Source organism: Lynx canadensis, chromosome B2, assembly GCF_007474595.2.
Source record: "Lynx canadensis isolate LIC74 chromosome B2, mLynCan4.pri.v2, whole genome shotgun sequence".
Taxonomy (NCBI): domain Eukaryota; kingdom Metazoa; phylum Chordata; class Mammalia; order Carnivora; family Felidae; genus Lynx; species Lynx canadensis.
In genome coordinates this window covers 142,787,627-142,807,107 of record NC_044307.1, presented here as the reverse complement: position 1 = coordinate 142,807,107, position 19,481 = coordinate 142,787,627, and the positions used below count along the sequence as shown (strand labels likewise).

General features: G+C 41.7%; 1 protein-coding gene across 1 annotated transcript in view; it reads right to left on the bottom strand.

Annotated features, from left to right (window-relative positions):
- SNX9 (sorting nexin 9) overlaps positions 1–19,481 on the bottom strand; it is a 125,216-nt gene that overhangs the window by 58,914 nt on the left and 46,821 nt on the right. Inside the window, exons 2-4 of the mRNA XM_030316683.1 lie at positions 9,184–9,270; positions 6,630–6,704; positions 5,238–5,363 (exon numbers count right to left, since the gene is read on the bottom strand). Of these exons, the coding sequence (XP_030172543.1) occupies positions 5,238–5,363; positions 6,630–6,704; positions 9,184–9,270 (288 nt within the window). The remainder of the gene's footprint in view (positions 1–5,237; positions 5,364–6,629; positions 6,705–9,183; positions 9,271–19,481) is intronic.

Below are 19,481 nucleotides of genomic sequence, written 5' to 3'. Positions count from 1 at the left end.
TGGTGCTTCCCACTACGCCACCCCACCCTGGGGACGGTGCTGGTGGCAGGGGATGAGGAACCCGGCAACAGGAAGACAGATTCATGGGGAACTGGGAGGCGGTGTGGTAAAGACAGAAGCAGTTCATCCCAGGGATGTGGATCTTGCCAGTATTTCAAGATAGAAAAATAAACCTCTCAAGTCAAAGGCTTCAGATGAAACATCTAGTTTCACAGAACTTTTAATTCACGTGTAATCCCTATTGTTCTTATTCAGAAAGTACAGGGGCGTCTGGGTGGCTCCGTAGGTTAAGCGTCTGATTCTTGATTTCAGCTCAGGTCGTGATCTCACGGTTCGTGGGTTCAAGCCCCACGTTGGGCTCTGCGCTGACTCGTGCAGAGCCTGCTTGGGATTCTCTCTCCCTCTCTGCCCCTCCCCCTCAAAACAAATAATAATAAAAAAAAAACTTAAAAAATTAAGTACAAAACTTCCCATTAATTTCTCAAAAGTAAATACTCCACAGAAGCAGCCACCTCCGAGGTTTGTAAAGATCTATAGTGAGAAGCTTCTCAGAATCAAAGCAATGGTGTAACTGAAACACTGATAACTGGGTGAAAACCAAGACTGGGGCGACTGTCCCCACACATCTCTGAATGGCGGCTGGTGGCACAGCTGCCACATGAAACGCTCTTGCAGCAGGAAAATACCAGATAAGTCCCTAGTAACAAAACTGGTATGAACCACTAGAAACTATTCTCCTTTTCTAAAGGTACTGCAATAGTGGTCCTCATCCACCTTAAGATCTGTATTAGAGTAAGAAAACAATGAGAATTCGATTCATTTCCTGGTTATGCTTCAATAAATGTTCTACACACAATTTGCATCTGTGGTGTGTGCGTACTCAAGCACGGGAAAGATAACATTACTGATGTGCTTTTAAAAAAGAATCAGATGTGGGGCGCCTGGGCAGCTCAGTCGGTTAAGCGGCCGACCTCGGCTCAGGTCACGATCTCGCAGTTCGTGAGTTCGAGCCCCGCGTCGGGCTCTGTGCTGACAGCTCGGAGCCTGGAGCTGCTTCAGACTGTGTGTCTCCCTCTCTCTCTGCCCCTCCCCCACTCACACTCTGTCTCTCTCTCAAAAATAAATCAACTTTATTAAAAAGAAATTGTTTAAAAAACAACAGACGTCCACACCTATACATCTAAACCCACACTCATGCTTCCCACCATGTGGCCACCCTGGGCTCTGCCTGGCCAGGTCCCTATGGTCAGACGTGTGTGTCCCCACGTCCTCATGTTGGACCTCGCACGGTGAATCTGCAGCCCACGTGGCTGAGTCCCAAGAGGAGCTCTATAAGTAAACTCAGAACTGCTGGGGCACAGAGTAGATGCATTTTAAATATTAATGCATGTTGCCAAACTGTCTTCCAAAAGGCTTTGTTAATGTATCCTTCCCCCACCTTTGCAGCAGAATGCCTATCGGCATATTCCTTTCCTCACATGGGGTATTAAAACATTTTAATTCTCTGCTAATTTAATAGCAGACACTAAAAATGAGTATTTTCCTGTATTTATTGGCTGTTTGTACTACTTTTCCAATGAAAAATCTGTTCCCACCCTTTGCTCATTTTTTTTTCTCCTGAGCTGTTCATCTATTTCTATAGATTTGCAAGAATTCTTTGTATGTTAACAGAATTAGCCGGTTTCTGTGGTATGTGCGAAATATTTTTCTAGTTTAGTATTACTTTTTTACTTAAATGCATCCATTCTTTCCTTAACGGCCGCAAGACACTGTGCTGTCTTTCCATATTCCAAGGTCATGGAAAAAATGTCATTGATATTCTCTCCCAAGTACTTAAAAAATAAACAGCTTTACCGTTTTCCAAGCTAAATTGTCCCAACACATTTAAAGAATAATGCATCGTGCTCGCTTCGGCAGCACATATACTAAAGAATACTGCATCATATTCCTCTGACATTTCCAATTCTAGTCTATACCACAACCAACAACTGGACTATGTTTTACAGATAAGGGATCCCCCCATGAACTAGTAAAGGGAGAAAAAGATCACAGTGGGTCATTGTGATAAAAGTACCCTGTTCTCTCCTCTACACCAGTGACTGCATGACCTCTGCAGCTGCTCAGTAAGCAGCTAGAACCAGAAGGTACCTCAAGCACCCTGAAATGAGGAATTTTAAGAAAAACCCACGGAAGTGCTTTTTACATATTAAATTACAAATTTATGAACTAATTACTCTGACATGTAGGACAGATTAAGAATACAAAGTCAAGGAAGGGTCAGACAGATTAAAAAATAGCAGGCTCAAAATAAGCTATTCAAGGAGATTTGCAGACGGATAGAACCTTTTAGAGAGATTAAAAAAAAAAAAGGGGGGCGCCTGGGTGGCGCAGTCGGTTAAGCGTCCGACTTCAGCCAGGTCATGATCTCGCGGTCCGTGAGTTCGAGCCCCGCGTCAGGCTCTGGGCTGATGGCTCGGAGCCTGGAGCCTGTTTCTGATTCTGTGTTTCCCTCTCTCTCTGCCCCTCCCCCGTTCATGCTCTGTCTCTCTCTGTCCCAAAAATAAATAAAAAACGTTGAAAAAAAAAATTAAAAAAAAAAAAAGATACACGATTTAGAGGAAAGATACAACGGTCAGAAAGTTGGATAACCAGGAGCTAAATGCAGGGCTTTAATCTGCATGTGTGGGAAGAAAGCCAACTTTCAAATCATCGGTGCCGAGGACAGCAGACAGATGCTGGTTCGGAAGTGAACGGTGTGCGGAGGGGACGGGGGTGTGCCCTGCACGGCCTGACCGGGGGACAGAGAGAGCCGGCGCCTCTGACATACTTGTCCTCCAAATCAGACTGACCTCTGGGAGAGAACACAGTGCCAGAGTAATTAGAAAATCCCAAGAGGCACATCCCTGGGACAAAAACAGTATTTTCTCATTGACATCCAGAAAATGAAAGAATGAGTAAACCTGACAGCAAAAGTTTTAAAAGCTACTAATTGATAATGGCTGCCTGGTTTCTTCGTCAGGACAGTTTTCATGGTATGTATGAACATCATCACCATTTTGGCCTATTTAAGTTATTTTCCTATCCCAGATAACCGAAAGCATAGACGGTTATTAAAAATATTTTTACTTGATTTAAATTAAATCCAAATGCTCAGTTAATTATGGTCATGCTTGCTTTATTTTGTTACTTCTAGTTTCAGTTCACTTTTTCTTTGCTTTCAAAGGATCTGGCTAGATTTAGTATGTCCGAACGGATTAGTAAAATCCAACTTCGAAAAGGTGGTTATATTTTCTTCTAAATAACCTGGAAGAAAAAACATTTATACTTATGCTAATCCATCTGTATTGCTACATTTAAACACCGAGGAAGCTATTTCACAACAGGGCAAGACTGGAGCCTGACTGCAACTTTGTGTGCAGAGTGCTTCAGCCTATCCTGAGATAATGGTTGATGTAGGTCCTTGAATTAAAATAAGACGAACTGGGACGCCTGGGTGGCTCAGTCGGTTGAGCATCCGACTCTGATTTCGCCTCAGTCATGGTCTTGCGGTTTGAGTGTCTGGGCCCCACGTCCAGCTCTGCACTGACAGCAAGGAGCCTGCTTGGGATATTCATTCTCTCTCTCTCTCTCTCTCTCTCTCAACACTAAAAAAATTAAAACAAAAATAAGATGAATATTTCCATCTTTTGTTTCCTTCATTTATTCTATGATCATCTGAACATCATTCCCTTTTATTAAAATGTTGTCTTTTACTCAGTGCAAACCCACTTCCCTGATGTTTTTGTCTAACTCAGTGAACTCAGCTGGTTGACTTTGTGCCCGGGGGACGTCTGGCAACATCTGCAGATAATTTTGGTTGTTACAACTGAGGGCAACGGGATGTTACTGGCATGTAGTGAATCAAGGCCAGGGGTGCTGCTAAACATCACAAGCTGAAGCTCAGGCCCCAGAGGTCAACAGTGCTCGCGCTGAGAATCCCTGGTGAAACTTCAAGGAAGGTTTAACTACCATGGCTTCACAGTTTAAAAAATATTATTTTATTTTGTTGAGAGAGAGAGAGAAAGTGCAAGCAGGAGAGAGGGGCAAAGGGAGGAGGAGGAGAGAGAATCTTAGGCAGGCTTCGCACTCAGCACAGAACCCAACACGGGGCTTGATCCCACGACCCCGGGATCATGACCTGAACTGAAATCAAGTGGGACACTCAACCGAGCCACCCAGGTGCCCCTAACTACTACTGTCTCACATTTTATCTTGCGTAGTCTTTAACTGCCCAGGGTCCTCAGGTATTATAGAGTTACAAAATATAGGCAAATGCTCAACTGTGGTGATCACTCTGCCTCTGAATTTTAAGTATTTGGGTCAGACTAAGTTGTAACTCAGGATGTCCATCAAAAGCTATCTAAAAATGTATAAAACCTGCAGCTAACATACGGTAATAGCACTTTGAGAAATTCTCTTGGAAGGTTAAAATATAAACATTCTGTACGCAAATAATTCTCAAGTGACACGACTATTAGGCTTCCCATAATTCAAAACCTTTTTTGTAGTTAAAGAGTATCACGAAATAACATCCCCTGAAGCCGAGTTGCTTCTAAAGATTTAGGAAGGGTAACATTTTGATGTCCATCTTCTGACTGTTCTTGCTGACACTCGCCCAAGGTAATCATTTTACAATAACTAGGCAGAGTCGCCTGAACTGGTCAAACTTTCCTTAAAATCAATGTAGAATTTCAGTGTATTTTTCCCAAATCATCCCACTATTGTAAGTTTTCTAGAAGCAATACAAGATACCGAGTGCTAAGTGCTGGATTTGCAGCCACTGTTACACGTGTAGTGTCCACGAGACGTGGGGGCTCTGAGAGTGTAACGACCATGTCAAGGTCTGAGAAATCGTCTCCTGTTTCAGCGGAGTGTTGACACAGATCACCTCAGCATAGGACCCTGCTTTTCTTTCCCCACTTGAGAGAATATTTGTACCTTACAAGGTCCGTGTTCATATCATGCCAGACTTTTAAAAGCAACTCTCAATGAACACCCTGCATTCTCTCTTATAATCATCTTTAAAAAGTGTTTAGCCCACCTAACAGGCAAGTTCTTTGTTAATACCCAACAGAAACGCCACACACACATCTAACAGCTATTTTGTTTATGCTTTCCGGGGATGGCAATGGCTCGGAGGCATCACAAGCTCTCACAAATGCGCTGTGCTCAGTCCAGCCAGATGATGGAAGACTCACCTGGTTATTACTGTTGGCAGCTGATGAATTGGCCTGAGCGGCACTCGCTGAGAGAGAATCGAGGAAGGCTTGGTCGGCCACTGAATTTCCACAAGAAAATGGGTCTTTTCCATCACTGGGCAAAATCTGAATATTAGAAAGAACCACAGTTATTTTCATAGATTAGGGTTATTTCAGAGTTAGAGTCTCTGAGGGCAAGCAAGAATTGTCATCTATTATGGAAAAGGGGTTTATATTTTTAAAAGGTAAGCAAGCCCCAGAACATCTGTATTAACCATCCCTTTCTAGAAGTATGCAGAGTTCTAGAAAATGCAATTAATGCCAGCACTAACTTAAATCCTTAGATTTTTCTCATTCTTGTCTATTTTTAGAGTCCTGAATACACAGTGCACCGAGGTAAAGCACAACATAAGTATAAGACAGGTGGACTGAGTCCAGGGGCCCGTGAACCCTGTGGAACTCTACAGAAGAGGTTGGGGTACATGCACGGGCACATATTTCCGAGAGAAGGGCCCCAGATTTCATCAGATTCTCCAGAGGGTTCAAAACTCCCCACCCCAACTCTCGATCAGAACAACAGACAGACAGTCTTCCCATTCTGCAGGCAGTGCCCAGGTAAACATCCTCCCAGGGCATCATTCCTCTCTGCTGGAAGGGAACCATAGGCACCTTGTTCTTGTTCAGTTTTACTCCCAGGGCACCAGGCCACCTTAGTTTCAGTCACCTGAGTGGAAAGGCAAGCTCAGTTCCCAGGACTTAATTTTGAGTGACCTACAGACAACCAGCAGGGGGCGCCAGGAGGCTGGCTCAGGGTGGGCTGGGGGGGGCGGTGTCAGCTGAGTGGGTGTGTCCCAGGCTGGGAGGCTCCTCCCAGATGCTGTAACACTATCCTTGGCATCTATGGGAATACAGCTTAAAACCAGGCAATAGGTCCCAGAAGTTAGTTCATCCAAGACCCTCTGTCTATGGAAATGGGGAGAAGGAACTGAAGAGATATGTCCAAAACCAGCACAGAGAGAAGAGAACTACTTCAAAAAAAAAAAAATCTTTTTAAACTTTGTGAATGAACTCTGTAATGTAAACAGTATTATAGGCAGCAGCTATTACACAATATAAACACAGGAAAAATAGGGGCATTTATTCAGAGTACTTAAAAGTTGCTCTCCCTAAAAGGAACTTAATCTAAATATGGAGTCACTCTTTGGAGCACAGGTCTATAGGTAATATTTTTTCTTAGTTCTACTTCAATGTATCGTTCACATTTTACATAATTACCAGGTATTACTTTTACAGTGGAAACTTTCTGATTAAAAATAAAGTTGCTACTTTCCATAATTCATAAAAAGACGTTTGACAAAGACCAGGTTTTACTATATGACAATAAGTTCTTACTTCGACATAGTCTGTGGGAACAAGCCCTCGTTCTCCTTTGCTGTTTCTTCCTTCTAGCCATCCTCCACCAACATCCTAGTAACGTTTAAAAAGAGAAAAGAAAAAAGACCAAGATTACAGTTGGAGTTGCCTGCAAAATTTTGCTTCGGGAGTTGTCATACAGGAAAAAATAACGTTAAGCTCTTTATTCCCACTGATCTAACACTGTTCAAAGTTTTAAACTCCCAAGGCTTCTCTTTTACTTTAGAAAATGATATAATCTGAAAACATTAAACAAGTAATGAAGATTGCAAAGTAGCCTATTCAACAGAACAGAATGTCATCATTGTGTAATTCCTTTCTATTTATCGGTTGGTGGCAGACTATAAAAATGGTTCGCAGCTCCGACTGTCAAGAGGCAGAAGGATACCACCCCCTCTGGAAGCCGTGATGTGCTTAGTGACCTCTATGGCCAACAGAATGAGGTGGAAATAATACAGGGTGAGTTCAGAGTCTGGCCTCAAGGGGCTTTGCACACTTTTTTCAAAAGAGCTGCTGTGGGAATAATCGGGGTTGCCGGATGATGACAAAAAAAGGCCCAATTTCCTTGTTGCCCCAACCAAGGTCAGCCACCAGGAGGGGAATCGCCAGGCACATGCGTGAGCACAGGTTAAAGCACTTGGCCCAGAGCTGCCCACCAGGTGACTGAAGACAGGAGAGGCATCTCAGGTCAGTAGAACCATCCAGCCAACCCGTAAGTTCTTGAGCAAAGCGGCAAAGGTTTTTCGATTAAGCCACTAAGCTTTGAGATTGCCTGCTGTTTAGGAAAAGCTAACCGATCCATGGTTCCTTAGCTCTTCTGGATAAACAATATTAAATAATAAAGTCCTCTATACCAGAATTCCCACTTTCCAATCTATTATCTCAACAAAGACCTACCTTTTCACCTTATAATAGTAAGAGTTGTCGTAAGTTCATAAATCGTCTTAGTTAATAACTACCTGAATCTAGATAACACATTCTTCTTCAAAAATCACTTTAAGCCACAACTTTGTCCATTTGTAACCATGACAGCAACTTAAATTCAATACTATTTTACCAAGAAATCAAGATGATTTCTCCATTAAGAAAAATCAGAAGGGTAAAGAATCTTTAATTTCTCCTATGATTAAAAATAGGACCTAGTTACTTATCTACACCTGGTGTATTATCTAAAGCTTATATACTGTTCCTACCCAGTGATTCTTTTCTGTATCTAAAGCACAGAAGACAAGTTTTGAAAACAGTACCAATATTAAGAAGCCATCATTCTCTTGCTCATTCGCTGTCCTCTGTCCCTGGTCTCCGTGCCGCCCTCGGTCCCTCCCACCTGGGGGAGCCCCAGCATCTCCCCCTTTCCTTCCCAGTGCCTCTCGGTTGTCCTGGCAACCCTCCTCACAGGCTACTCCCTGAGGTGTCCAGGGAGCTGGCCTATTCCCAGCTCTTACCCCCAGCTCGGCATTTCCATTTTTATGATGCAAAGCTATAGGGAAGGGCTAATTATTCGCTTTTCTTCAAACTCTACACATCCAACAAGAAACTCATTTAACCTTTCCAAAGAAGCTCTTCGTCATGACTCGTATACTTTAATAAATCTACCATTCTCTTAGGTTAAAGGTCAGAGCCAAAAACCTTATGGATCCTTGCCTCTTTTCTCCCACCAGTATCTAACCTGGCACCAAGTCCTCTGGGGCTGACTCCAAAAAGCCTCCCGTGTCTAGCTTTTTCCAACTCCTGTCGCTACCGCCGAAAGGTGCATCCCCAGACTCCAGCCACACCAGTTCGTTCAACACACCTCTGCTAGGTTAATTTCCCTGAAGTGCAGGTGTCATCTTGCCACCTGCCTATGACAGCATCAACAATAAAAACCAAGCAAAGCTCTTAAAAGAATCCACTACTTACAGATGAAGCCCAAGGTCTACAGCCTGGCCCACAGGTCCTATCCGATCTGGCTAAGAGCCAGTTTTCTTAGCCTGTCTGCTACTGGCCTACATGTACCCTGTACCCTTGGGAACCCTTGTTTACGTGTAGTGTTCCCAGCAGAGAGCAAGAGCAGAGGCTCAGAGGCTCAACAGATGTGGCTTTGAATCCTTGCCCCGCCACTTACAGGCAAAATGATCTTGAGCAAGTTGCTTAACCTCTATGTCTCATTACCCTCATTTGTAAAACAGAGATGAGAAGTCCTTAGCTCATGGAGTTCATGGGAAAAACACATTCAAGAATACACGTGTAGTATCAGCCAAACATCTGGCTCATAGGGCTGTCAACCAACAATAGCTGTGACTTCCAAGAAACACTGAATACGTTCTAATCTCTGTACCTGTGATCTGGCTGGGATGTCTCTTTCCATTTCTGTCTGATGGAACCCCATCCAACTACCTTTAGAGGACTTAACTTTTATCAATGTTTATAAAATAGAGTCTTACTTCATCATCAATACTTCATAAGCACCAGAAAAAAAATTCGTGTCGGTGTGAATGATCAATTTATTAAATCCTTAAGAGACAATCGGGTTTAAACCTAATAGTTGTCTTACCGGATTTGTAATTGTGATGATTTCTCCTTCATTAACCGTCAGTTCGTTATTTCCAGGTTCAGCAGCAAAATCATACATAACCCGAGCCTATTGGGAATAGAGACAAGCAGAGGAAGTTACAAACATAAACAGTAAAAAAAAAAAAAAAAACCTTTATTGTCCACTTTGTAAACATGCTGGTAATGAACAAACACTTCATGGCTGTGGTTATTTTGAAATAAAGGAAGACATATCACCAAAATGATTCATCAGCCCTATTGTGAGGAAAAAGGACACCAAGAATGAGAGCCCCTACTCTGTTTTGGAAAGAAGAAGGGTGGCCCACGCTGCATTTAGAGATCAGCCCCCAAGGTGTTCTCAAAATACACTTGTTTCATCGGCGGGGGTGGGGGGTGGGGAGGGGTGGGAAGCACACCTTTTCTTTAAAGAGGTGAGAAGTGGAAATAGAGATATCGTTCATTCTGGGCCCACTCACTCTCAGGGACCGAAGGAACACACACACACACACACACACACACACACACACACACACACACACGTAAGATTCATACATGTTTAGATTATTCCCTGGCAGTGAAAATGTTCACTATGCTTTATCTAGAGCCACTGGGATGAATTTTAATAATGCAGTACCCCTGGCCAACTGAACTCAGAATTTCAAATGTGGGTGGCAAGATGTATTTACATACTTCTACTAGGATACTTCCTACTATGCAGTAATCTACATGGGGCTGTGCATACTGGCCAGGTAACCTAACAGCTGTGATTTGCAAATGTTCCCTGCAATAAAATCGTAACTTCGTGGAAAACTGACTAAAGGAAAGCTGTTTTGGTTGACATGAGCAGCTGTGCAGAATTCCCAGGAATTCTGCCACGCACATATTCCAAGACAATCAGTGTTGTAAAAAACATGTCTTATATATACTTTTGTAGTATTTAGTGAATATATATTTTTAATATGCTTCAAATTCTAAATATTTGTCTTTCATGGATTATCTCATAAAAGAAGGTCCATCATAAACTGGGGATAACATGTACCTAGGAAACATAGGGTTTATTTTCAAAGTAACTGTCCCAAGCAGCAAGTTCAAGTATATGCACAGGGCTAGTCAAATAGGACTAATGGAACTGCACTCACTTAACAAATATTTACTGAACACCCACCATATGGCGAGAACTGTTCTTGCCAGTGAACTCTCCCCACACTTGCTTAATGATGCCTGAAATCCTTACAATAAGGATTAAGGATTCACATCTAATGATAAAAGGTTAAAGAAAAAAAAACTCCAAATACTAATTTATTTTGAAACCCATTAAGAATAATAAGATGGACTGACGCATGAAAATGCAATAAACCAGGTATAGTAAAATGTTATTTATAGAATCTAGATGGTAGGTTGATGGTGTTCAAAGGAAAAGGATTTTGATTTTTCTACATGTTTGAGATTTTTTTTTTCATTACAAAATGTTAGAAGCAAATGCTAGTTTACTGTCTGTCAGTCACAGAATGGCATCCTCCTGGACTTCTGTCCAGAGAGGCTAGGAAGGGGGCTGAGGGGGCAGGTCGCAAGCACTGAGAACTCTGTGAGCATGACAGCTGTCCTGAGGTCATTACAAGGACAACGAAACTGTGATGTCTTTTTTCTCATACAGCTGCAAAAGTAGATAGAATTCTTTTAGTCCCATTGGGGGGTAGTTTTTAAAAACCATGTCATCCCAATCTCAATTCCTCATGCAATGAGGGCAGGTGCACATAAATGTGTGAGGGGGGTGAGGAGGGTCCTTGGGGCCAGGACACAACCCCCAGGGCTGCGGGCTTCCTGGGAAGGGCCCTGGTGTGCACACAAGAGCCAGACGTGGAACTGCTGTTTTGTTATTGCTTTTGTTAAAGAATCTTGGCTAACAATTTTTTAATCCGGCTAAATCTAAGCCCCAAATACAAAATACCAAAGCCTCTTCCCGTGTGCCAAAACTTGTGTATCAAACTTGTGACTTGGTGAAACAAGTGAAAAACTAAAAATGGACACCCCCTTACACATTGAAATATGACTGAACGTTAGCCATGGAAAAATGTATACAAATATTACAGGTTTACATAAACACTGATTTAAGCCTTATTAAAAAACAAACACCTAGAGATGCTTCTTAAAAATTAGAATGGGAAGAAATTTTGGAGAACAAAAGAACACAAAAGAGAACAACAAAAAAAAGCACCTCCCCAAATGAGCGTAACATGTCAAGAGAAAACAAATTTCAGCAACTCCTCTGATCTTATCAAGTTCAGGTGGCCTGGAAGTGCTGTCTTCAAAGCCTTGGGGCGCTGTCTCCCATTACCTCCTTTTTTATTCCCATCCTTGTATCTGGCTTCCGTCTGACTTCTCCCTCTCTCCCCCATCACCTCCCAGTTTCCCCGTCTCTACCACTGACAGTATTTGAAGAGGCTCACCCCCACCCCCACTGCCCATCAGTCCCACTATGTTTCTTTCATGCCGCCTTTGACAGAAAAAGCCCATTTTTAAAAAAAAAAATTTAATGTTTATTTATTTTTCTAAAGAGAGACAAACTGTGAGTGGTGGAGGGGCAGAGAGAGAGGGAGACATAGAGTCTGAAGCAGGCTCCAGGCTCTGAGCTGTCAGCACAGAGCCCGATGCGGGGCTCGAACTCACGGACCGTGAGATCATGACCTGAGCCAAATTCGGACGTCCAACCCACTGAGCCACCCAGGCACTCCGGAAAACTCCAGTCTTTGATACTGCTTTCCCCAGTACTGGCTACACTTTAAGAAATGATTCAAGTATTTTCGGGAGCTAAGTGTCTACACAGATCCTGGGCAGATGATGTGATACCGTATGCTGAACACACACCGTCAACAGTAACTAATGTCTTCAATAGCAATACCAGAAAGTATTTCAGACGAAGGTCAAGAGATAGTAGACAGCAGCCTTAAACACAAGCTCCATTATCTGGCTACAGGCAAATAAACATTAGCAGATCCAAAGCTCTCAACGTTCCAGGCACTGGAATACTAAATGTGCTGCCACACACCTGATCTGTGCATAATCCATCATCCTTAACACAGATTTCCTTTTGAGGGAAGAGAGACAGGTATAAAAATATTCAATCCTCTTGACCAAGTTGTAAGCATCTATTATTCTGTCTGCTTCACATCTCTTCTTTCTGGAAACTGTTCCTGCCTTGACTCTAAGTGATTGGTGAGCATATAATCCAAACAGGAATAATTCGAACTCTTTCCTAGAAATATACAGCTGCTGCGGAGCATGCATGGTTAATTTTCTCTGAAAATGTCGCCAATGGCTAACTAGTTGAGGTATGGAGAAGGTCCATTTCTGGTGGAGTGGAATGGCAGAGAGAGAGTGTCCCAAGGAGATCACTTGAAGGACAAGCCTGAGGCTACTTCTGCTTGTGGACCTCTCAGTCACAAGAGCCAATGGATTTTTTGTGTGGCTACGCTAATGTGAGTTCAGATTCTGTCGCACAAACAAGAGATCCAAGCTGATACAAACCAATAATCCCAAACCAAAGAATTTATTAAAAGGACATTCTAAATAAAGAGCAACACTGGATAGAAATATACTATTGCATTTCCTATTTTGCAAAACAAAAAACAAAACACTAGAACCTAAAATGAACAAGAAAGAATTAAACAGTTCAAGATGACCAAAAAACTGTCAGCAAAAAAGTCCATAAGGCAGTAAGAACGCAGAAGGCAAGCCCCCATTCTTAAGCATCTGACTCTCTGGTTTCACATAAATCACAATTAAATCTTTGGGGGAAAGCAGCCCATCTTCAGCAATGCAGCTACCTCATTTTAAAAACAGAGACACTCAAGTAAAAGCTAAAAAAAAAATTCAAGGGATGGACAGATTTATTAATTTGACACCCTTGAGACCGGAAGTTTTGCATGTAAGTGATATTTCTATATAACTAGTTCACCTTTCCAAATGCCAAACTTGTTTTACTTAAGCACACTCATTTGACTTTTTGTGAAATCGTAGCTTATCCCTTGTCCTGTGGGTTTTTTTTTTTTTTCCAAATTTTCATTTAAATTCTAGTTAGTTAACACATAGTGTAATATCAGTTTCAGGAATAGAATTTAGTGATTTATCACTGACATATAACACCCAGTGCTCATCACAAGTGCCCTCCTTAATACCCATCATCCATTTACCCCATCCCCACCCTACCTCTCTTCCACCAACCCTATTTATTCTCTATTATTAAGAGTCTCTTATGATTTCTTCCCTCTTTTTTCCCCATCCCATATGTTCATCTGTTTTGTTTCCTAAATCCCACATATGAGTGAAATCGTATATTTGTCCTTCTCTGACTTATTTCACTTAACACAATACACTCTAGCTCCACCTACAGTGTTGCAAATGACAAGATTTCGGGTTTTTTTGATGACTGAATAATATTCCATTGTATATACAGGCCACATCTTTTTTATCCATTCATCAATTGATGGACACTAGGGTTGTTTCCATAGTTTGGCTATTGTTGATAACGCTGTTATAAAATCAGGGTTCACGTATCCCTTTGAATCTATATTTTTGTATCCTTTGGGGAAATACCTAGTGGTGCAATTGCTAGATCATAGGGTAGTTCTTTTTTTTTTTTTTTTTTTTTTTAACATTTTGAGGAACCTCCAACTGGCTACATCAGTTTGCATCCCCACCAACAGTGCTAGAGGGTTCCCTTGCTCTGCATCCTCACCGGCATCTGTTGTTTCCTGGAGTTAATTTTAGCCATTCTGACAAGTATGAGGTGGTATCTCATTGTGGTTTTGCTTTGTATTTCCCTGATTATGAGTGATGTTGAGCATCTTTTCATGTGTCTGTTGGTCATCTGGATGTCTTTAGAAAAATGTCTATTCATGCCTTCTGTCCATTTCTTAACTAGGTTACTTGTTTTTTGGGTACTGAATTTGGTTAATAAGTTTGTTTGTTTGTTTGTTTGTTTTTTACAGATTTTGGATGCCCTTTATCAGGTTATGTCATTTGTAAATATCTTCTATTCAGTAGGCTGACTTTTAATTTTGTTGATTGTTTCCTTCATAGTGCAGAAGATTTTTAATCTTGATGAAGTCCCAATAGTTCATTTTTGCTTTTCTTTCCCCTACCTCTGGTGATTTGTCTAGTAAGAAGTTGCTACGGCTTATGTCAAACAGGTTGTTGCCTGTGTTCCCTAGGATTTTGATGGTTTCTAGTCTCAAATTTAGATCTTTCATCCATTTTTAATTTATTTTTGTGTATGGTATAAGAAACTGGTCCAGTTTCATTCTTCCACCTGTTGCTGTCTAGTTTTCCCAGCACCATTTGTTGAAGAAGACTGTCTTTTTTCCATTGGATAGTCGTACCTACTTTGTTGAGGGTTTTTATCAAGAATGAATGCTGTATTTTGTCAAATGCTTTTTCTGCATATATTGACAGAACTGCATGGTTCTTATCCATTTTTTTATTAATGTGATGTATCACACTGACTTGTGACTACTGACCCATGCTTGTAGCCCAGGAATAAATCTCGATTGTGGTAAATAATTCTTTAAATGTACTGTTGGATTCAATTTGCTAGTATCTTGAGAATTTCTGCATCCATATTCATCAGAGATACTAGCCCATAATTCTCTATTTTGGTGGGGGTCTTTGTCTGGTTTTGGAATCAAGGTAATGCTGGCCTCAGAGAATGAGTTTGGAAGTTTTCCTTTGACTTCCATTTTTTGTAACAGTTTGTGAAGAATAGGTATTAACTCTTCTTTAAATGTCTGGTAGAATTCCCGAGGGAATCCATCTGGCCCTGGACTTTTGTTTGTTGCGAGATTTTTGATTACTGATTCGATTTCTTGGTTGGTTATGGGTCGGTTTAAATTTTCTATTTTTTCCCATTTCAGTTTTGGTAGTTTCTATGTTTCTAGGAATTTGTCCATTTCTTCCAGATTGCCCAGTTTGTTAGCATAGAATTTTTCATAATATTCTCTTATAATTGTATTTTTGTGGTGTTGGTTGTGATCTCTCCTCTTATGTTCATGATTTCACTTATTTGGGTCTTTTTTCTTTTTGATAAGTCTGGCTAAGGGCTTATCAATTTTGTTAATTCTTTCAGAGAATCAGCTCTTAGTTTCATTGATCTGTTCTACTGTTTTTTGTTTGTTTCTAGACTGTTTATTTTTTGAACTAATCTTTATTATTTCCCTTCTTCTCCTGGCTTCAGGCTTTATTTCTGTGTTCCTTTTTTAGCTCCTTAAGGTGTAAAGTTAGGTTGTGTATTTGAGACTTTTCATGCTTCTTGTTGTAGGCCTGTATTGCCCTATACTTCCCTCCTAGGACCACCTTTGCTGCATCCCAAAGGTTTTGGACTGTCATATTTTCATCTTCATTTGCTTCCATGTATTTTTTTTTTCTTTGCATTTCTTCCACAATCTCCTGGCCAACCCATTCATTCTTTAGAAGGATGTTCTTTAATCTCCATGTATTTGTGGTCTTTCCAAATTTTTTCTTGAGGCTTATTCCAAGTTTCATAGTGTTGTGGTCTAAAAATATGCATGGTATGATCTCAGTCTTTTTATACTTATTGAGGGCTGATCTGAAACCAAGTATGTGATCTATTCTGGAGAATGTTTCACATGCACTCAAAAAGAATATGTATTCTGCTGCTTTAGGATGAAATGTTCTATATATATCTGTTAAGTCCATCTGGTCCAGTGTGTCATTCAATGCCATTGTTTCCTAGTTGATCTTCTGCTTAGATGATCTATCCATTGTTGTAAGTGGGTGTTAAAGTCTCCCATTACTCTTGAAACTTACCAATGAATTTATGTTTGTTATTAATTGATTTATACATTTAAATATTTGGGAACTTTCAAGTCGGGGGCATAAATATTTACAACTGTTAGATCTTCTTGATGGATAGACCCCTTAATTTTGATGTAATACCCTTCTTCATCTCTCGTTACAATCTTTGGTTTAAAATCTAGTTTGTCTGATATAAGTATGGCTACTCTGGCTTTCTTTTAGTGTTCGTTAGCATGATACATGGTTCTCTATCCCCTCACTTTCAATTTGCAGGTGTCTATAGGTCCAAAACAAATCTCTTGTAGGCAGCATACAGATGGGACTTGTTATTTTATCCATTTATCCTATGTCTTTTGATTGGAGCATTTAGTCCATTTACATTACATTGATTGTTGAAAGATATAAATTTAGTGCCATTGTGTTACCTGTAGAGTTGGGTGTTTCTGGTGATGTTCTCTGTTCCTTTCTAGTCTTTGTTGCTCTTGGTCTTTTTTCCCCCCCATTCAAAGAGGCCCTTTAATATTTCTTGCAGGGCTGGTTTAGTGGTCATAAACTCCTTCAGTTTTTGTCTTGGAAACTCTTTATCTCTCCTTCTATTCTGAATGACAGCCTTGGTGGATAAAGTATTTTGGCTGCATATTTTTCCCATTCAGCACATTGAACAGATCATGCCACTCCCTGCAGGCTTGCCAAGTTTCCTTGGACAGATCTGCTGTGAACCTGATCTGTTTTCCCTTGTAGGTTAAGGACTTTTTTTCCTTTGCTGCTTTCAGAATTCTTTCCTTGTCTGTGTATCTTGTGAATCTGACTATGATATGCCTTGTTGATGGCTGGCTATTGTTGAATTTAATGGGAGTTCTCTGTGCTTCCTGGATTTCGATGTCTGTTTTCTTCCCCGGATTAGGGAAGTTGTCAGCTATAGTTACTCAAGTAAACCTTCTGCTCCTTTTTCTTTCTCTTCTTCTTCTAGGACTCCAATGCTACAAATGTTATTATGCCTTAAGGAGTCTCGGAGTTCCCTAAGTCTACATTTGTGATCCAATACCTTTCCCTTTCTTTTCAGCCTATTTTCCACAATTTTATTTTCTATATCACGGATTCATTCCTCTGCTTCATCCATCTTCACTGTCATTGCATCCATTCACCTTTGCATCTCGGTTATAGCATTTTTTATTTCGGCCTGACTAGTTTTTAATTCTTTTATCTCTGCAGTGGGGAGTCTTTAGTGTCTCCTATGCTTTTCTCAAGCCCAGCTAGTACCCGTATGATTACTGTTTTAAATTCTGGTTCAGACATCTTCCTTGTATCTGTATTGATTAAATCCCTGACTGTGACTTTCTGTTCTTCCTTTTGGGGTTAAATTCCTCCATCTTGTCATTTTGTCTGGGTCAGTTTTTTGGTGTGATTGTTAGGAAAGCCTGTTGTATTCCTGCTCCTGAATGTAATGGCTATATTACTAAGAGGTCAAAAAAAAAGGTTGGGGGGTGATGGGAAGCTAGATCCTAGGTGTGTTTTGGTCTGCCTATAAAAGAAGATCCCCCCCCCCAAAAAAAAGGGAAGCTAGTAGATCCTATTTCCCCTAGAAGTGAAGCTTTGCAGCACTCTATGATCATCAGACTTGGTGCCTGTGAGGCATCTGAACAGGTCTTCTGGGGTTGGGACCTGCTGGACTGATTCTCAGGTGGACTTGCTCTAGTAGAGATGCACCTGCAGGGCATAGGCGGAGGTCGGGGGTGCGGGGGGGGTGTTGGTGTAAGCAGCTCCAGCCTCCACTGGATGGCACTGAAGTCGGTCAACGCTGATGGGGAAGGGAAGGAATGGTGTCATCCTGCTCTTTCGTCCCTGGAGCCGGGAGCTCACACCCGCCACATTTTTAGGAAGCCCTCACAGAGAAGCAAACTATCACCTTTCTTGTGTCCCCAGCTTTTGTCAGACCCCTGCCTTCACCCTGCCTGCATCCAGGCTGCCTGCCTGCTGCGTGGCACAGTACTCCTGTGTTGTATCTCAGGTATGCGGCTGGGTTTCCAAACTCCAAACTCCAAATTTTACCTGCGTGACACAGACCCACGCTGATACTCTGGGGGAGAGTCCTGCCACACTTTTTGCTGTTTGCCAGTTTGTCCCAGAAAAGCGGTCACAGGATCATGCAGCAGTTGGGAGTTTATGGTAAAGCTCTGCACTAAGTTGGCGCCAAGATTTGCTGCCCTCAGCTGGTGTCTCTGTTCCTATGCTAGGAAACTGGGCAGCACACTGGTGCCACTGGTTCTTTCTATCCCCAGAGAGGCTGCCACTCCCAAATGCACTCCAAGCAGGGGAACTGTTTCTCCCCATGTGACCCAGGGGATCCTCAGGCTACACTGTCCACCCCTGGGTCTCCACCCTCCTTCCCACAGGAGCACCGCCTGCCAGACACTAGCAATGGTGCAGACTTGTAAAGCTTCAGACTCTGCGCTCTGCTGCTCTTGACAACGTGTGGCAGAAGCCCCTCTGCTTTTCCCAGTCAGTGGTTTTGGGGAAGAGTCTTCCGTGTGCGGTCCACTATGCACGCTTTCGCTATTTCTCTCTCTCCTTTCTCTATGGTCAGGGCTCCCTCCCCACTGCAGCATCCACAGTTCTCTTCTCCCCCAAACCAACCTTCTGTAGCCCCTACCCTCCCCAGTGTGGTTTTTTTCACCTCTAGTTGTGTAGTTTTGCTCCCTCAGTCCTCAGATTCATTTCTTGGGTGTTCAAAATGATTTGACATTTATCTAGCTGTGTTTGAGGGATGAGGCAAGCTTAGGGCCCCCCACTCCTCCACCACTTAACTCCTCTCTGTATCTCATTTTTACATAACCAACAAGATCATCAGAAAAAACAGAACTCACTTTAATAAACTCTGAGAGCATTATGACATCCTTTATATATACATTTGTCCTTATTCTAAATGATTAAGACTTAAATGCTTTTCAGTTTATATCAATCTGTGATTTCATTTAAATCCTGGCCCGTGCTTGTTCAGTTGTTATTTTGAATCAAATAGAGAATCTTAAATTATCCTGTAAAATTGCATCTTGTTAGATTTAGCCATTGTTCCAACTTACTAAGTTTTCTGAATTCTGAAGCTGTCATCCAACTATATCCAACTATCCCTTAGCGCTTCCAGCCAAGAGTCATCAGAAAGCCTGATAAGCATGCTTTTCATAGCTTCACCTGTGTCATTAGTAAAACTGTTAACATATGGCAGGGTTGAGGTCCAAGACAGCCATGAACATTAAGACACTCTCCCAGAGGACGTGGATCAATTATCACGTTTTAGGTAAGTTGCTCTTGAAATTTCTAAAGAAGGTGTAGGGACAGAAGGCAGGCCACCCCAAGATGGGCCACTCTGGTGTGAAGATTATTCTCAGTTGAAGGCAATGGGGACCCCGAGGGCTCAAGAGAAACTTCTGCCTCTCCCTTAACTGCACAGAAAAATCTAGAGTGGGGGTCTAAGAGTTATTTCCTGAGATA